Consider the following 17,688-nt stretch of genomic DNA (forward strand, 5'->3'; position numbering starts at 1 on the left):
CGTTGATACCTCCAAGTCTACCGTAGCGCTTGAGATGCCTGCCGTGCGTGCGTGACAGCTGTATGCCGAACGCTAGGGAAGCAACGGCAGCTACAATTGATGGATACCTATTGAGGTACATATGTATCTAGTACCTACATAGGTACCTAGTAGTATGTTACAGGTTCTGTTATACCTACCTAGAACCTACCTTGGGCTGCTTGGGGTACCTAACGTGCGTCCTTCCCGATCACTAGGCCGTTCCCGCGGGTACGTGATCGCCGATATTAAGACAACGCCTGAGAGGGCTGAAATCTTGGATCCATAAGCCTCGATCTTGGCATCATGGCTAGAACGAATACCTACCCTGCGCGATGTGCAAAGACGGACGCGCTCGTCAATCATTTGTTGTACTAAGGCCGGTTATATTCAGTGATAAATCTATCGATTTATAGTACCATATCAACCCGCCTCAGCCGTATTCCTTCTCAACTCTAGGCTCTAGCGCTGTTGAAGCCCACAAAATATGACTTCGAATTTTATCCATTTTTCCCTCTTCACCCCATACACACACGGTCATGCCCCGGGAACCGGGCAGCAAGTGTTCCATTTCCTAATCTGACGGTCCACGCTTCCGGAAGCCCGGTGATCCATGACCCAAGCCTTTGCTTAATCATTGGCTCGGCAGTACGGGTACATCCGGGATGCAGTCTAGCAGTCTAGCAGTCCAGATGAACGTGTCGAGGGACAAGTCTCGATTTCTCATTACTCTCAACCCCTGGAGAACCTCGGGTGGCGTTATACCATCCATGTCAAAGAATCCTCAGGTATGTACCTATAAGAAAATCTGGGGTGTGGGTGTGTGATATGTCATGCTTAAGCTTGGTTCCCCACGAGAAACCATTCTGGCTACACCTCTAAGTGGGCTACCAAGCCTGACTCCTTAGCTTTACGCCGGGATATGTTTTCTATATATCAAGGGGTAATGTAGGCCACGAGAGAAGGGGCTGGACGGGAGCCCCTCACTCATTCGGTGTTGGCTAGACGACTCGAGACGACCCTGGACGACATTGGACGACATCGGACGACGAAGACAAGATGATCTCTACCTGGGGGCTTATTGCCTCAACCGTTGTCCTATCAGGACGAGTTCTTGCTGATACTTGTTCTACCCTTAAGAAAATTTCTAACATTGAGGTTACCGACCCCTTTGATCTGTCATATCTGTCGGAGCAAAGCGACTATTGGTCAACTTCTTGTTCCGCCTTGAAGCCATCCTGTATTATATTCCCTAAAGATGCTGACGAGGTTTCTGCTATTGTGAAGATTCTCAACAACAATACGGAGAACTTCGCTATCAAATCTGGAGGGCACAACCCCAATAATGGCTGGTCCAGTGTCCGGGGCGGCCCCCTTATCTCGACCCAGAACATGAAGCAGGTTATTCTAGACAGCGAAACGGGAGTAGCTAGAGTCGGACCCGGACAACGGCTAGATAGCATTTCCGCGGCGCTACAGGGAACCGGCTGGACCTTTGTTGGCGGCCGCATTGGGAACACCGGTGTCGGCGGTTTGGTCCTCGGCGGTGGCCTCTCGTACATGTCAGCGCAATATGGCTGGGCCGCTTCGTCGGTACTAGAATACGAGATTGTCCTTGCCAACGGTACCATTGCAACTGCGTCCGCCACCCAAAACGCGGATCTGTTCAAGGCCCTCAAGGGAGGCGGCAATAACTTTGGCATCGTAACCACGTACGTCCTTCAAACATATCGCCAGGCCAATATTTTTGGTGGCAATCTAGTCTTCCTTCGCACTCCTGAGACGGACACCAAGCTGCTTAAGGCTGTCCGAGACTTCACCGAGTACAACGAAGACGACAAGGCGGCCGTTATCGTGACAGCTGAACGTGGCAACTTAGATCTCATCGACACTTGGATTCTCTTCCTTTTCTATGATGGGGAGGTAGTCCCCGAAGCGACCTTTAAGAACTTTACCGACGTCGGGCCTCTACTTGATACCACAAAGGTCCAAACATACGCCAATCTCATGGCAAAGAGTAATTGGGTCATCGTCAAAGGATCTGTTGTCCAGATCGGAACTGAGACAATCCCAATGCCCTCTGCGGAAGACAGCGAAAAGGTGATGGGAGGAATTCATGACCACTGGAGAAATATCACCGACACCACTCTTCTTGAACTTGGGATAGTCGCCTCGATTGCTTACCAGCCATTTCCCAAACGAATCGCAGAGGCGGCGAAGGAACGTAGCCCTGATTTAATCGACGCCGACGATTCGGCCAACCGCCTGATCCTCGAGCTGAATTACAGCTTTATACCACAAAGTGACTACGACAAGATGGATCAGACGCTACAGAAAACAGTGAGTTCATGCCTATTCCCTAATATTTTCCACTCCTTACCTTTAACCTTGTGTACATTTACATATGAAATCATCACATGATAATAGATCGTCATGCTTGGGAACCTTACGGCCCAGAATCACCCCCTAAGAAGGTAGAACGAAGCAGTTACTAACTTCACCACGTGATAGTATGGCGGAATACGTGAGCGTGTCCTGGGGTGGCAGCAAGATGGGACGTTGCCAGACATCTATCTCCCAATCTTCATGAATTACGGGTTCCATCAGCAGGATTACTTCGCTAGACTTCGTCCTGAGAATAGGGCTTTTGCGCACTCGGTTTCTCAGAGTGTGGACCCCACTGGGTTCTTTCGGACAAGGATAGGTGGTTGGAAGCCATAGATTTGGTGTCATATTGTTGGAAATACGCTCCTAACCCAGACCTCTGATTCCATTCCCCCGTCTCTCATTCTTCTTTCCGTTCAACGGTATTACGGTTTACCATAAAGCTACTTACCTATTTCTTAACATAGGTAGTTAACCACAAAGCGGTAGCCATGGAAACAGGAACATTTGATAATGATACTTTGTACCTATATTTTTACAATTTCTTAGCCTGTCCACTAGGTTGGTAATTGATATTCATCTCATATCCCTTTCTCATATAGCACCACGAACACGAATATTTAAGCCCTAGTTAGATCTTACAGCCACTATATATCAACATAACTACCTACTATGGTATCTTGCTTCTTTGGTCACATAATATTTAGCAACAGGAAGAATAACATATTTAGTATCGACTAATTTTAAAGGAGGAACAAAAAGGAACGGATGCGGTGAGTGTGGATCGAACACACGACTTTCAGATCTCATGATTGAAGTTTCTATCTTCAGTCTGACACTCTACTCGAACGTTAGCAAATGATTTGATTTGATTTGATTTGAAAAGACTTTTCTACTAACCTCCCAGCTGAGTTATCCCCGCTATGAAAATTTTTCACATGAAGAATTTTATTAATTAATAACCGCAAGACTTAAATCGTCTCTCAGTTCGCGACTGGAGCTAGGAATTTTGTGGATACTACCTACTTATACATACCTACCTACCTAGGCATGTATGTACCTAACTGGACTGGAAAGGTTTTGGTTTATAACATCGTTTTAAAGCCTTGGATATATATAGGGCACATATACCCTCACCAGAGACCATATCTGTATATTATATATAGGTACCTAGATAACCTCATAGACCCCATATACAGTTTACCATCTTGAATCCATATGCCATACTAGGTACCTATCTCACCTAGTTTCACCGCCCAGCCCTATTTGCTTCGCGCCTCGGTTTTTTCCCACCTTCGAGTTCTCGTCCCACGAACCCCGAGTCTAATTCGTGAGTTTCCTGGACGCCTAGTTCGTACCGCTGGTCATTTGCGTACGAATGAGGACTCACATCATAAAGTGTTCCACCCGCAGAATCATTTGGCGATTGTAGTTCCTTGGACAATTGCCATTGCTGGTTCGCCTGTTGTTGGAACTGTTGGAACTGTTGGAACTGATGGAAATCATTTGGCTGCTGCTGAGTTTTCTTTCGACGGTATCTTTGGAGTGGAAATAACAAGGCGAGCAATATGATAATCATACCTACCACGCTACCAACTACGATGCCCGCAATGGTTACCCCAGAGAGTCTTGTGGAGGGTGACTATGTAGATTCCACCTTTAGTAAATGTTCATAATGTGAAAAAGAAAGGAGAAAACACCCCGTCATAGGTAAGAACCGGTGAGAACTCACGTTACCATCTGATCCTGCTTGGAATCCATCGATAGGGTGTGCATAAGCTTGGTCATTCGTCGCAGAAGCTACCCATTCGGCCGTAGCCGTGACACTTGCGCTATTGTATCCAGTCACTTTGACGGTCTGGCCAACCTGGAAATTACTGTAACAAGTACCACCGTACGCGGGCCGATCAGGGTCTACCGTCGTATCTGGGGTGTGGAGAAAAAAGCCACTATCATGACGGTTAGACTTCGCCTCAAAATGATGTAGGTACTTAAGGTAGCTCGTAGCATCTCACACGGCCTTCGTCTTTCATGTCATATGATGGAACTACTGCATCTTATCACCAAAATACGGAGTATCACTTACTAAGCGCAGCAAGCAATATATCCATTCGTCCAAGTCTTTGCTACGGTCCAACCTTCGGGACAGACGAGAGGAGAGAACAACGGGGCCAAAGAGCTCGACGAGTTGAATACCTAGCATCTGTTAATAATCGTTTCACAGATATCTTCGTTTCATCGTATATGAATGAAGCTCGTGCTAATCTTAGCATAAGTAGTAGATGATAGTGTCATGGACGTATTGGACAACACGAGGAAAATCTTGAACATACTGTTTATACATATGTTAGCACGCTGTATCCCTACGTAAAGCTCATCGTACCCAGTCTTCTGTACTGACCGCTTGTATACCCGTCTATGAAACCAGATGGGTAGCAATCCCCAAACTTAGAGCCAGGTACTGGCTGGGGCTCGTTCAACCAGAGCTGATAGCCTGGAGAAGATAACTGGGTGAGGTGCATATCCCCACATGATGACGGCGGAGTGAACGTCGTTGTCAGAGGCTTCACTGTGAGCGTGAGAACCGAGATCGACGGCGTCGTCGTTGTCGGGACTGTTGGGGTTGTAACTGAGGTCGTCAATGTTTCTGATGGGCTCTGTACGACCGCGAGTGATTCGCTCATCTTGACGAAGAAAGGCTAGCTGCCAGGTAAAGGGAAAGAAAAGGGCATATTTAACAGTGGTAAGAGAAGCAAAAGGTCTACGAAATGTCAGTAACGGGGAAATAGGGTATCCATGGTTTGAAGGATCCGTACCTGGGTATGTCGAAATTACCTAGTGGCGTGAACGGAATGTATCAAAGTATGTAGAATAAGACGGACCCAGCTCAAGGTCGTATTGGGTGACGTTCATCGCGGATGGGCTGTAAAAGCGAACGCCAGCAAATCTATCTGCGAGCAATATACCTAGGTACTCAACTATCAAGATTCTACAAGCCGCGGCCACTTTATCTATATTGAACTTCTTTCACGATGTCCGTTCCCATGTCCCAGTTCTCATATTCTCATATAGGAAATTCATTGTTAATCATGTCGGCAACGTCTAACCTTGGGTGAATTGGCCCCTAATGCATACATATATACATGCGTATAACTCCTAGCCGAATCTAGTTTAGGATCGAGCCATATCTAACCATATGCGTCCGGACCCCAAGTTACGCTGCTTACCTATGTAGTATCTATATATATCCACGGATATCCTACATAGTATATCTCTTCACGAGATCGTGGCTGGGTGCTTTGGGGTGGTATCAGCGATATTCTAGGAATTGCTCCATATATTTCGAAAGTAATCGGCCTTCGTTGCAGGATCCAATTGGTTGGCCGAACGTCGTGAATGCCATGCCATGCCATGCTACTATGGTGTTAGGGGGAAGTTTTGCCACCTTTCTAAGTTCAGCACTAGCGCCGAATCCCTGTCTAACCCACCTTTTGACACTGTTAGGGTTTAGCTTCAGATTAAGTAGGGACAGTAATATTTTCGACGCTTTTCAGTAACAACAGTAATAATGAGGCTATTCCTAAGATTTTTCAGTACTTAAACATTATATTATCTTTCGATAGTTATAAAATGTCTTATATATATATATACATTATATAAAAACTTACTATATAAAAGACCTAAAATATTTATATCGGTTAAAATAATTATTTTATTTTTTACTATTTATTTTAATATAATAAAATCAGTTTAAAAACCTATTATGTTACACGTTGAAAGTGCTGTAAATAAAAGTAGCAAAAAGTGATCAATGTACCTTTTGAAACCCTTGTACGGACTAGCACCTATTTTAGTATGGTGTGCTGTCTAGCGCGCCCCACGGGTACCTACTCGAGGTGTCAAATATTCGGCCTGACACCGCAGTACCTAGTATTACCCGTATAATATAAATAGGTAGTTTGATCTTATGAAACGAGAAAAATACCACTTTAATCTTTTGCGCATTTAATTGGTCTTTCGCAGGACCCTGCTCGACAGCTGTGTATAAGCAATGTACCGACAGTTGACTTAATACTTCTCTTAACATTTGCTACTTGATATTAGTCAAATTTGAGGTATCTCCTCGACATCTCGCAGAAACGTCATCTCGTGATTCGTTAAATCATGCCAGGTAAGCCGCGAGGCTCTTGCCCGACAGCTTTTGTCCCGCCCGCAATGCCATTGTATCCCATATTTCCCCAAAAATAACACTAGATGACCATACACATATACCTTGATCTCTTCACCTATTTAGCAGTCGCAAATGGAAGAGTTCGAACATTGGGGAGGGGGGGAGAAAAGCAATCTGAATGCAGGACAGCATGTGAAAATCAATGCAGCTTGAGCCTCTTGAGGGTATCTTTCCTTTCGCCGTTTCTAGTCCATCACATCCTTTCCCGTATATCTTCTGGAACGAGCAACAAGCGAGAAAAGAAAGGCGTCGCGAGACAGGGGCTCGTGTTTTGAATACATCAAAACCTCAACTCAAGTCTGAAGGGTATAACGCCGCCACCTAACGAATACGATGAAAGAAAGCAAACTAGATAAAGGATAGGAGAAGTGAGAAAGAAGAAGAAAAAAGAAATAAAAGCCAGGCTGGAGTCGCAAAAACATCGCCTGATACCGAACCGCGCCGGGCAATCTCCCAACTAAAGCAACAGAGTTAGAACAAATTGCCACTGTGACATCGTCCTCGACAATTGGAACTTATTCCATGGTTCGGCTGGGCGGGATAGATCTAGTATCCTGAGCCATCCATCGGACCATTGAATGCAGGGTGGTCCATAGCCATAAATTCAAGCAAGTCTACACCTCCTACATTGACTCCCTGGTCTGTCATTGTCACGTTGGAATTTTCTCCCATATTCTGGAACAAGCCTGGGCCAGGCGGGAGGTACCACATCTGATCATCTGCCGTCCAGTCGCCGCCCGCTTCGAAGATGTTTTCGTTCATGTTAGACGTGTCTACAACGTTGCCACTAAGAGCTGGCGTGGTAGGTCCAAATACCGAAGCGGACCCAGCCGGGTAAGGGAAATTACCCGTAGTTAGGTCGAAAGGCGTCGCCGATACATTTCCGGATGGTGTGGAGGAACGTTCTATGGAATCTATTAGCTCATCTTCAGGAAAGAAACGGGTGCAAAATCCCGTTTTCTTTAATACGAGAAAGACATACTAGGAACACTAAGCTCGTCTCTAAACTTAGTATGGCTTAGATATCCATTCTCGATGCCATTGGCTTGAATATGACCATGCCCATTCGTGATCATGATCTTGCTCTCGCCGTTCGTATGAGGACTTTTACTTTCGTTAGACGTTGCTGGTGCGTACTTGAAACGGTCTCGGAGGCGGGTTGTCAGAGACTCAAGCAAATCACCGAATCTAGTACCCAGGTGGATATCGTCGACGACGCAGTTTCGTAACGCGTCTACGGTGCGATCCAAAAGACCGATACTCACTTCTACGTCCGATTTTGGAGCACCTAGTGCGAATGTCTTGAGCAAGAACATGGCTCCACTGATGATGCGGAAGTAGGTTCGCACAGGGGCGTGTTTGAGGTAACCTTCCTTTAATAGACCCTCGACAACTGTCCGTAGAAGGTTTCTACATCCCTCTACCACTTCCTTGACATATTCCTGATCTTCATGACCGAAGCCACCCAGATGGCCGAGAGGCAAGTTGCCAAGATAATTCTGCGTTTGGGGTGATAATTGTGGGTTTCCAACAGCTACACTATTCCCGTGCGCAGCATTGGTGGACGCTCCGGCGTTGACTGTGCAGCGTTCAACGACTGCCTGCAAAGCCAAGGAGTTGACGTATATGCGAACATACTCATATTCGATGGCCAATATATGACGGATGTTCTCGGGCATGTCGAAGCGCTGGAACTCTCTCCACCAGTTCTTCAAGATCGGCTGGAATTCCTTGAGCGCTCTGGTGTAATTTCCACTTTGTATGAGTTCCGTAGTATGTTTACGGGATCGAAAGAGCCTCTCGTTGCCCAGTTGCATCGCATCGCTTACTCCTACCCAGCAGTGTATGATCTGGTCGTCCAGCTCGACGTTAGGCACATAGCTAAAAGCAGTAGAGATGACAGATTGGCTAGTTCCTGGCGTATTCCCCTCGTTAGAGATCGGACGTCTTCCAGTGAGTGCTGGGTCGGTTTTCCGGATGCTCTCTGGGACCATATTAGTCCACCCAAGACGGCCCGCCAGCTGTGTCAGGTAAACCAACAACAGACGCTTGATCCGTGTCGCACGGAGACGATACGCCTCATCCTCATACTCTGGTCGTGTGATGGCATTGGCCGCAAGTAGCTCATCGATATCATCGAAAACACCTAATTCATAAGCGAGTCCCAATGCATTGCTAAGTAACATCCAACACATGCGGTCGCTTCTCCACGCAGGTTCAAGCCAGCTCTCAATCCTTCGGCCTCCGACGTTCCCACCGAGACGCTGAGTGCTGTCGTCGTCACCAAGATCTGGGTGTGGTACACCACGAGAGGGTAGCATGAGTTCGTCGATTGCCTCGTCAGGTGGGAAGTGGAGGGCGCGGGGATGCCACTCGGTTAAGATCATCAACGACTCTATTGTACCAAGAGTACGTAGACTCCCTTTCCTCAGTCCCCGCCATGGCGCCGTGCTAGAAGTCTGCGACTCGTCGGCCCCGGACCCGCAGAAACCGCCACCGAAGGCCTCCTGTCCCCATAGACACCTTTCAATCATCCTTCTAAGGTATCTCCATAGCTCTTCGTGGATTGCGTGGGACCTGCAGTGCCCGCCTGTGGTTCGTATGCGATAATACCTCGAAGCGATAGTTAATAGCGTAACAGTCAAGATTGGTTCCTCAGTCAGTAAAGTGATATGAGAGGATGGGCCGCGAAAGGTCGGAGGTGAGATGGGAGTCATAGGGGATAGATACTCGTAGTAGCTAGAGTATAGGTTAGCGAAGGAAAACCAGATTGCCACAACCAACTTACTATACTATGTACTTTACGGCTTCCTCTTTCGTAAACCATCCAGCTCTAACAAATCTGAATCTCGACCAAGCTTCAAGCGCTTCATGATATCCGGCTTCGCTTTCCACATTTAATCGACGCTCCATATCGGCCACTTCATCATTCTTAGCCGATGACTGCAGCAGCGGGTCGATTAGATCCACCGACTTAGACGCCGCGCGACCAGCTGGGCGACCGTTAAAATTCGAGCTGTGGTCTCGCGGCGTCTTACGACCAGGAACAGACACGGGCGATGGTTGGACGACAGAGGCGATGCTTTCATGACGCCTGTTTAAGTCATGTGGACTGGTAGTATAATCAGTAATTCGTTCGCTTCGGACCATGCCAGTCAGACGAGACGGACTGACGGACCTATCGGTGGCAGCCTTGTACAGCAAGTCCAGGGCATCATGGGGCCCATAGACCTCCTTTCTCATGACACTCTGCGCTTCGAGATTCTCTAATTGGGCATTCGAATCTTCGCCAACGTCCGCGTAGCTTGCCCCTCTACTGCCCTTCCTTCCGTCTTCATGATCGGCGTTAGGCCGTCGTAAGGGTTGTGTCCTTCCAGTCGAACCACCTGGAGTCAGCGGCACGCTGCTGTAGGGTTTCTTCTCAACAAATGGAGGTGTGTCTTCGGAGTGAGGCCGCTTTCGTGCGTTACGTAAGGTGTAATCGTCCTCTGGTTCGTCGATATCATCATCGTTCTTACGCTTACGTCGCGTGGCACTAAAAAAACACTCTTTGCTCTCGCGACGACAGCGCACACAAGGGGGTTCATGAGGGTCATCTACGCTTCCCAAGTCGCATCGCACCTTTCTCCTCCGACATGGGATGCAAGCCTGGTATACGCGTTTGTGTTGTGAAGATTGGGATTGTTGCTGCTGAGGCTGCGAATGAGAGAGGGAATGGGAGTTCGTCGTATTTGCGGGGAGAGATTGGCGAGACTGCTGGATGGTCGATGACATATTGCCATCGGGTGCGGCGGGATTCTCATATTGAGACATGGTCTGATTTAGTGGTACTATGCTTCTGGTCGGCTCGCTCCAGATCCAGCGCCAGCTCTGACTCGAGCTATGACTTCCTGCACACGCATCAACAGAAGGCGAAACACCCGGCGCGCGCCGACCGCTGCTCGGCTTACGACGGGATTTCGAGGTCTTATACGACGACGAGGCGAAAAGAAAAGGAAAAGGCAGTTAGGGTTCCGACGGAGTGGGACAAATCGAATCGATCAATTGGGAGAGGCTGGAATAATAACCGGATCCCTAGGTACTTTAGACAGGTCGGTGGACGAGTGAAGTGGGTTTTCCTCGGACTTGCGGGGTTCAGAGGCCGAGACAGCTGAGATGAAGATCGATGCTGATACTGTATGTAAGACAGTATGTATACAGTACGCACAAGATGTTACTATGGAAGCTATAGGCAAGGTTAAATTATCGCGGGTCAGGTGGTCGCGGCCTTGGTCGTACGCTGTAGTTGGTAGAAGGGTAGAATCGGTAAGATGGGCTGGCCACCTAGGCAGTCTAAGTCTAGGTGATGACAGAGATGGGCGCCACAAATAAGAGAAATATAATTCGTAAGATAAAATATTAGAGTGAATTTTTAACGAGGCGTTCTCAGATTTGACTCTTTGCCCCGATAAGCCGTAGCCTATTGGTGACTAGGCAGCCGATTTTAGTTTGTAATCAGACAAGAGAACAATAGGATCTAAGAATTGTAGGCGTTACTGATACTGGTTGCATAGACATTCACCCGTATCCCCGAAGGGGATACTGCGCTTTGATTAGCAAAATGGGCAAGAATTGCAAGACGATCCGAATATTACCCGATAGGTTATATTTGCATAAAGTCATGATCTTTAATTACATCTTTAGGCTTACGAAAATAAAGCTAGTAATATATGTACCTATACAGAATACGTATCTAAAAGAGAGTACATAGAATCTATATGGAAACCCTACTATGTCGGAAGTACCTCGGGCTAAATTGCAACTCTTGCCCATTTTGCTAGTCAAAGCGCAGTATCCCCTTCGGGGATACGGGTGAATGTCTATGCAACCAGTATCAGTATCATTGGAGCGGATGATAACCTTGGAACCTTGGGAGGTACCCGCGGTCCACTCAGTCCACCCGTAGTCCAGGGGGGGTGGTGAGAGAATTAGATATCGGAATTGTTCTGTTGCCAATGAAATGATAGCGCAGAGTGGGATAATGTAGGATTTAACTGTAGGATTAATGTAAGTGAGATGTGAAATTGGGAAGTATGGATTGTTTAAGATCTTTACTTTTTCCTATTTTCCTTCTCGGACCTAAGCAGTAGGTAGAAATTAAATAGTATTCCTACCAATGGAAACCACGGGGGTTTCTGTTAAAGCCACACTCGTACTTCTCAGGTCGACATTGGGAAGGAGATACCCATATCCCGCGCGACACCTATATAATTAAGTACCAAATACCGAGGGGTATCCTAGGTAGGTAGTACTTGCTACTATCCACTAAGTAAATATATAGGTAGACGCTAAAATTACATTCATGGATTGATCAAGACATCTGGAGTCGGTGAAGTCAGTAAAGGTGCTCTACCACTATACATACATACCTAGTATGTGTATACCCTACCTACTACTACCTAGGTAGGTAGGTACCTAGTATGTACGTAGGTAGGTACATACATGTATAATATAGACCGAATTTAAATGTACAACCTACATATGTAGCCCAGCCACCTACATACCGAATTATGTACCAAAAGTGGTAATTCTATATAAAGTTTTCTTAATTATCACTAATGGAAATGCCTTGTGTGGCTCGGTGGGAACAGAATGATACCTATTTGCGAGGTATCTAAGTATGTTCTCATTACCTACCTATTACCTCACTTTCACCTAGGCTCTATCCAGGCTCACCTTGAACGAGCAGAAACGAGGAGAATCTGCCAGTCCCCTGACCTGCTATGTACCTACCTAGTAGGTTTGTGGCACCTCCCCCATCCTCTCCGCTCTCTCCGCAAGACCCACTAAATATAGAGGACTCATCCGTAGATGCTAGGTGACGATCCTCTTTTAGCCTCGCCCGTGGATTGTGATGTCATTTCAGCTCAACAGGACGCGTGAGGCTTAATACATAGGTACATACCCGATAGGTACGACTGCATCCATATTGAAGTATGTACATGTAATAAGTATAAGGTACCTAACACCTATTATGTAACTCTAATCCTTATACGTCAATATATATCCTTATATGGACTACTAGGTATGTATGTATGTATGTATTAAATAAAAAGGTTGTAAAGCACTGCCTATGAGGTACTGTCCATGTTAACCAATGTAAGTAAGTTTGAGATCTCTGATTGGTGAAACTTGTATACAGCAAACCAACCAATCGGTCTGCCTCCTTTAGAAATAGCTACATAAACACATGCAGACATGGCAGAGCCCTCGAATCACGCGTACCTAGTAGGTATTGACTTGTAAATAAGTCGGTTGTTCACCTTGGTAAGCTTCGAACGCATACCTAGTACGTACCACAATGCCTACCGAAGATATATCACATTGTACAGATTCGCGATATTGCAAAATGTTGTTCTCTTTAAAACATCAATAGCATTTGTCGGGAGACTGACTGCAGGGTATCTACCGCGTGGGGCGTTTAAACGCAACCATACGCCAATGTCACCATTGCCACCTGCCTGACACTTAAAAAGAGGTGCCTTGCCTAAACCTCCAACGCCGATGCCAATGCAATGCAACCTATTTCTGAGAAGACGAAGAGGAGAAGAAAAAAAGAGATGACTAAGAGACTATTCCCGGTCCATACGAACGCCAGCCGTCAAGATCTAGGATTAGTCTCTAAGAAATTGTCTTGATTTCAACCTATATAAAATTAGTCATACATTAAAAAGTTAAGGGAAACAAACTTTATAATGCGCGCGCTTACTAGAAAGTCCCAAATCATCTTGGCTAGGCTGTCTGGAAGGGTCAACAAGTCCACGGTGAATTCGCCGTTCTCGATGTCATTCTTCGTGTAGGTATCCTCTGTACCGTGATCGTGGATCATCTGGATCACATGAAGCAGGTCATCCTCGTTCAGCTTCGTAAGGCCATCAGCCATCTTCTCAAAGTCGCAAGCAGCCTTCTTCTTTTTTAGATCGTTTGTCTTGCGAGACTTGGCGGCGGCTTTGGAATCATCGTCGTTGGGAATTGGACCGGTCTCTCGGAGAATAGACAGGAGAGCCTGAGAAGGATTCTTAAAGGTGACCGACTGGACGACCTCGTAGCGAGGAGACTGGAAGTTCAAGTCGTGGTAAATGGTGGTCTTACCGCCCTTCTCGGTGGTGAATAAGTCGATGGACATCTCGAACTCGCCCCATCCCTCATTAGCGCAAGTAAAGGGAGGATCCACGAATGCTACACCATAGTCAATCTCGAAGGTTCAAATTGTAAAATTAGCTCGCGCACGCAAGCGCAAGCGCAAATAATTAGTGCTTACTCTGGTGCGTCTTATCCTCAAAAGAAGGATGGAGGTTGTAGGTAACCTTGGTGAAGCAGTTGGCGGGGTGATCGTTGCCAGCCTGGTCAAGTACGTATATCTTCACGGACCATTCCTTCATCGGGAATTCGGGCATCGGAGAAGGCTTCGGGCTGGTTGGGCACAGTAAGTTAGCAATTATGAAGGGAGACAATACCCGTACATGTAGGAGTGAATTGAAGCAAATTGAAGGTGTTGCGACTCACATGTTATGCTGCTCGGTGACGAGCTTGACGCTGCGCTTGAGTTTCATAATCGCGTCAGTATTCCCTCAAAACATTGAGTGTCAAAAAATCGATAGATATCTCTCTAATGGTAGGGGGGATAGGGAGGATAGGGAGGATATTTCCTAAATTTAAATAAATAACCCACTTCGACATGCATCTTTTCCGATTGCAATTCTGATTGCGATCGTAATTGCTAGAGTATTAGAAGTTAGAAGTTAGATGTTATACACTTATCAAAGGTTCAATGTTGGAAAGATGTGGCAAGCGCGATACATACCTCAAGCGCGCAGCTCTTCCTGGTTCTAGGAGCCATCTCGGATAATCTTGATACCGCTCAAGGCGCTAATGTGGAAGAGTGTGGGTCTTGACACGGATTAACCCTTTTCCTTTTGGGAGCACGTGATTATGAAAGAAGATAGATTTAGATTTGAGAATAGTTTGGGGTTTGAATCACGTGAATATAAGAGTGATTATTTTGTACGAAGGTAACCTTCCTGCCTTCGTAAATATTCGATCATATGGAATAAGCTTACCCCTACTAAGTAATGATGCATTGCACCTACTACTAGGTACGTACATAGGTATGTACATACTAGGTAGGTATGTAGGTACGTATACGTATCATGGATGTGTTACACAGGTAGGTATAGAAGGGAACTAGGTACCTAAGTATATGAACATTGGAACATTCAGACTTGAAATCCTTTCTTCTCTTCTTCAAAGTTATCTCGCACGGAGCAGTTAATAGATCTTCAAATTGTCTACCTAAATCTATTTACGAGGAAGAGATGAAGCTCCTCTTAAACAGTGTTAATGAAAAGAGAGTTGGAAACCCCTCAGGGTTCCTAAAGGACAACAAGGGACTCTCGATTCCGCCAGCCGCCAGTAGATCGGATACCCACAGGAACCATGGGACACAGAGGCCCTTTTCTAATGTCATTAGTTTAAACAGTGGGTGATAAAGATTATGCTACACGCACATGTGGCTGCGCTAACTCGCCCTCGACTTTTCTAGCTGTAGGACCTAGCAAGCTTGTGACGAGCGAAGTATAGATGGAGTGGAAGACATCGTTGGCGTATAGAAAAAACCGGATATGTCACCGTGCCGCTGTGTCACAAGCACATGGTAACGCGTTGGACTCGGTGAAAACAATAATGCATGAAAGCCTATATCGGTCCTATAGATAGTAGATATCATGCGTGGATATAGGATATCCTGACGTTTTCCGGTCCACACGTGTAATACGCAAACCTTGAAGAGCCGCAAGGGTTGTGGGGATAATATCCATGGATATCGGATACACACACTCACACACACACACACACACATATATATATATGTATGTGTGCGTACTAAACTATAAAGTCACCGCGTCCTTCATCTACAGCTTAGGTATTCGGGTATTCTTTCTTAGAAACCTCTCTACATTCCAACCAATCCTACAACTTAGTACCGGGAATCCCGGCGCAATGGAGAGAAAAGATGGAGAGATATCATCGACTGCCGAGAAGACCACGGGCGGCGAGGCTGAAACGGAAGCATCGTCGAGATTCGTATCTGTGCGCGTTACGGAAGCCCAAGAGTTTGATATGAAGGCGACGAAGCGGCTGCTGAGGAAAATCGACATTCACATCCTCCCCATCATGTGTCTGATCTGCCTGTTAGTTAATTATATATTTCCTAATAGGGGCAGTACGGATAGATAGGACACTCGTTTCCTTGCTGATAACATCATGATACCAGGCTTTGCTTCCTCGATCGTGCGAATATCGGAAATGCCCGGCTAGACAACTTAGAGTCAGATCTTCACCTCATCGGCCTGCAGTATAATGACTGTCTCGCCATCCTATTCCCGTTCTATATAATAGCGGAAATCCCTAGCAACCTCATGATAAAGGTTAGATTACCGTGGACGGACGATTCCGACTTTTATATTCATCACCCCAAGTCTGGACTTCCCATGTGTCGATGATGCAGTATCCTAATTGCTAACAAGCCTTATGTTTAAAGCACATAGAACCATCCACGTGGTTATCATTTATCATGTTCGCCTGGTCTGTTTGCATTATCGCACAAGGCTTCGTGGCGAACTATCAGGGGCTTATGGCTACGCGGGCACTTCTTGGAGCCTTCGAAGGTGGATTCTTTCCCGGTATCAACTTCTACATCACGCAGTGGTATCCTAGGAACGAGTGTGGCGTGCGTATGGCTGTCATTTTCTCATCTGCAACCCTTGCCGGCGCTTTCGGAGGCATATTAGCGCGCGGCATCGCCGAGATGAGTGGCGCCGGCGGGCTCTCCGCGTGGTCCTGGATTTTTATAATCGAGGGTCTCGCAAGCATTATCGTCTCATTCCTAGCGTACTGGGCTATTCACGGTTACCCCGCAAGGTGAGAATTACCATATGCCTCCATCGCAGAATTAAACGAGACTACTAGAAGAAGAAGAAGAAGAAGAAGAAGAGGAAGAGGAAGAGGAAGAGGAAAAAGTGGAAAAAGGAAAAACGTTACTCACACATATGTATATCAGTGCGCGTTTCCTGACTCCGATCGAGCGCCACGAAGTTGAGAGACGTCTCGCGGCGGACTCGGGCTCTCTCACAGACGACTTCGACGTCAGATACATCTGGCAGGCACTTCTGGATTGGAAGATCTACATCCACATGTTAATCTGCATGGGTGGCTTCTGTCCCGTTTACTCTTTCTCACTCTTTCTGCCTACTATCGTCAAGAATATGGGCTTCTCAGCCAACAATGCGCAGCTCATGAGTGCCCCGCCTTATGTCCTCGCCTGCCTTTTCTCCATTGCTGGTAGCTGGTTGGCAGACAGGTGTCGCCAGCGCGGCGTTTTCTTGCTGGGCTTCCAGCTCATCGCTATGCTGGGACTTGCGATGCTAGCCGCGAGCATGAACCCAATCATCCAATATACGGGAACGATCTTTGCCGCCATAGGTATGTTATACCCAGTCAGATAACCAACGTGCAAGTGACATGAAACAGGAGTTGACCTCACCTGGGAGTTAAATATAGGAATCTACCCCCAGATACCACTCGGTCTCGCGTGGAACGGCAGTAATATCGGGGGTAGCCTCAAGCGCGCAACTGGAATTGCTATGCAGGTAATGGGAGGCAATTGCGGGGGAATCATCGCCTCGTATGTCTACCTGGAGAGGGATGCGCCGCGTTACATCGCTGGCCATAGCATGTTGATCGGATTCGTCGGGTCAGTCTGCTGAAACACCTCCTCGTACCACCGCGTGGTATCTAACTCGTATTCTTGTTACAGGCTTGCCTTTATCATGACGCTATGTATGACTATTTGGTGTCGTGGAGAAAATGCCAGGCGCGATGCTATCACAAGACAAGCAACGGGGGAGTTGACGGCAGAGCAGAAAATGCTAGAAAGAAAGCTTGCTGATGGAGTCTCGTGGTTTAGATATACTACCTGACACCAAGACCGATAGGTGGTAGGGATATTTACTATAGCA

General features: G+C 46.7%; 5 protein-coding genes across 5 annotated transcripts; 2 read left to right on the forward strand and 3 right to left on the reverse strand.

Annotated features, from left to right (window-relative positions):
- The first annotated feature begins 334 nt into the window (after window positions 1–334).
- On the forward strand, window positions 335–3,111 carry GGS22DRAFT_157809 (FAD-binding domain-containing protein). Its single transcript, XM_047960544.1, has 2 exons — window positions 335–2,358; window positions 2,530–3,111. Exons 1-2 carry the CDS (start codon window positions 1,078–1,080, stop codon window positions 2,737–2,739), a joined length of 1,491 nt encoding a protein of 496 aa, XP_047821497.1. The 5' UTR covers window positions 335–1,077; the 3' UTR covers window positions 2,740–3,111.
- Window positions 3,112–3,406: 295 nt separating this feature from the next.
- On the reverse strand, window positions 3,407–5,490 carry GGS22DRAFT_157813 (uncharacterized protein). Its single transcript, XM_047960545.1, has 5 exons — window positions 5,220–5,490; window positions 4,806–5,164; window positions 4,490–4,599; window positions 4,136–4,352; window positions 3,407–4,045 (listed from the first exon to the last, which is right to left on the reverse strand). Exons 2-5 carry the CDS (start codon window positions 5,085–5,087, stop codon window positions 3,653–3,655), a joined length of 1,002 nt encoding a protein of 333 aa, XP_047821498.1. The 5' UTR covers window positions 5,088–5,164; window positions 5,220–5,490; the 3' UTR covers window positions 3,407–3,652.
- A 1,690-nt stretch (window positions 5,491–7,180) lies between these two features.
- Window positions 7,181–11,099, reverse strand: GGS22DRAFT_198837 (uncharacterized protein; the record flags this gene model as incomplete). Its single annotated transcript, XM_047966194.1, has 3 exons — window positions 9,423–11,099; window positions 7,617–9,373; window positions 7,181–7,539 (listed from the first exon to the last, which is right to left on the reverse strand). Exons 1-3 carry the CDS (start codon window positions 10,445–10,447, stop codon window positions 7,181–7,183), a joined length of 3,141 nt encoding a protein of 1,046 aa, XP_047821499.1. The 5' UTR covers window positions 10,448–11,099.
- A 1,916-nt stretch (window positions 11,100–13,015) lies between these two features.
- GGS22DRAFT_157818 (SAS complex, SAS5 subunit/transcription initiation factor IID, subunit 14) lies at window positions 13,016–14,471 on the reverse strand. Its single transcript, XM_047960546.1, has 5 exons — window positions 14,346–14,471; window positions 14,180–14,214; window positions 13,935–14,086; window positions 13,383–13,852; window positions 13,016–13,318 (listed from the first exon to the last, which is right to left on the reverse strand). The coding sequence occupies exons 1-5, from the start codon at window positions 14,355–14,357 to the stop codon at window positions 13,295–13,297; spliced, it is 693 nt and encodes a 230-aa protein (XP_047821500.1). The 5' UTR covers window positions 14,358–14,471; the 3' UTR covers window positions 13,016–13,294.
- Window positions 14,472–14,907: 436 nt separating this feature from the next.
- Window positions 14,908–17,687, forward strand: GGS22DRAFT_157822 (MFS general substrate transporter). Its single transcript, XM_047960547.1, has 7 exons — window positions 14,908–15,151; window positions 15,216–15,861; window positions 15,945–16,098; window positions 16,212–16,591; window positions 16,731–17,152; window positions 17,231–17,423; window positions 17,487–17,687. Exons 2-7 carry the CDS (start codon window positions 15,488–15,490, stop codon window positions 17,647–17,649), a joined length of 1,686 nt encoding a protein of 561 aa, XP_047821501.1. The 5' UTR covers window positions 14,908–15,151; window positions 15,216–15,487; the 3' UTR covers window positions 17,650–17,687.
- The last annotated feature ends 1 nt before the right edge of the window (window position 17,688 follows it).

The sequence above is a fragment of the Annulohypoxylon maeteangense genome (assembly GCF_022496945.1).
Source record: "Annulohypoxylon maeteangense strain CBS 123835 unplaced genomic scaffold GGS22scaffold_4, whole genome shotgun sequence".
Classification (NCBI taxonomy): Eukaryota; Fungi; Ascomycota; class Sordariomycetes; order Xylariales; family Hypoxylaceae; genus Annulohypoxylon; species Annulohypoxylon maeteangense.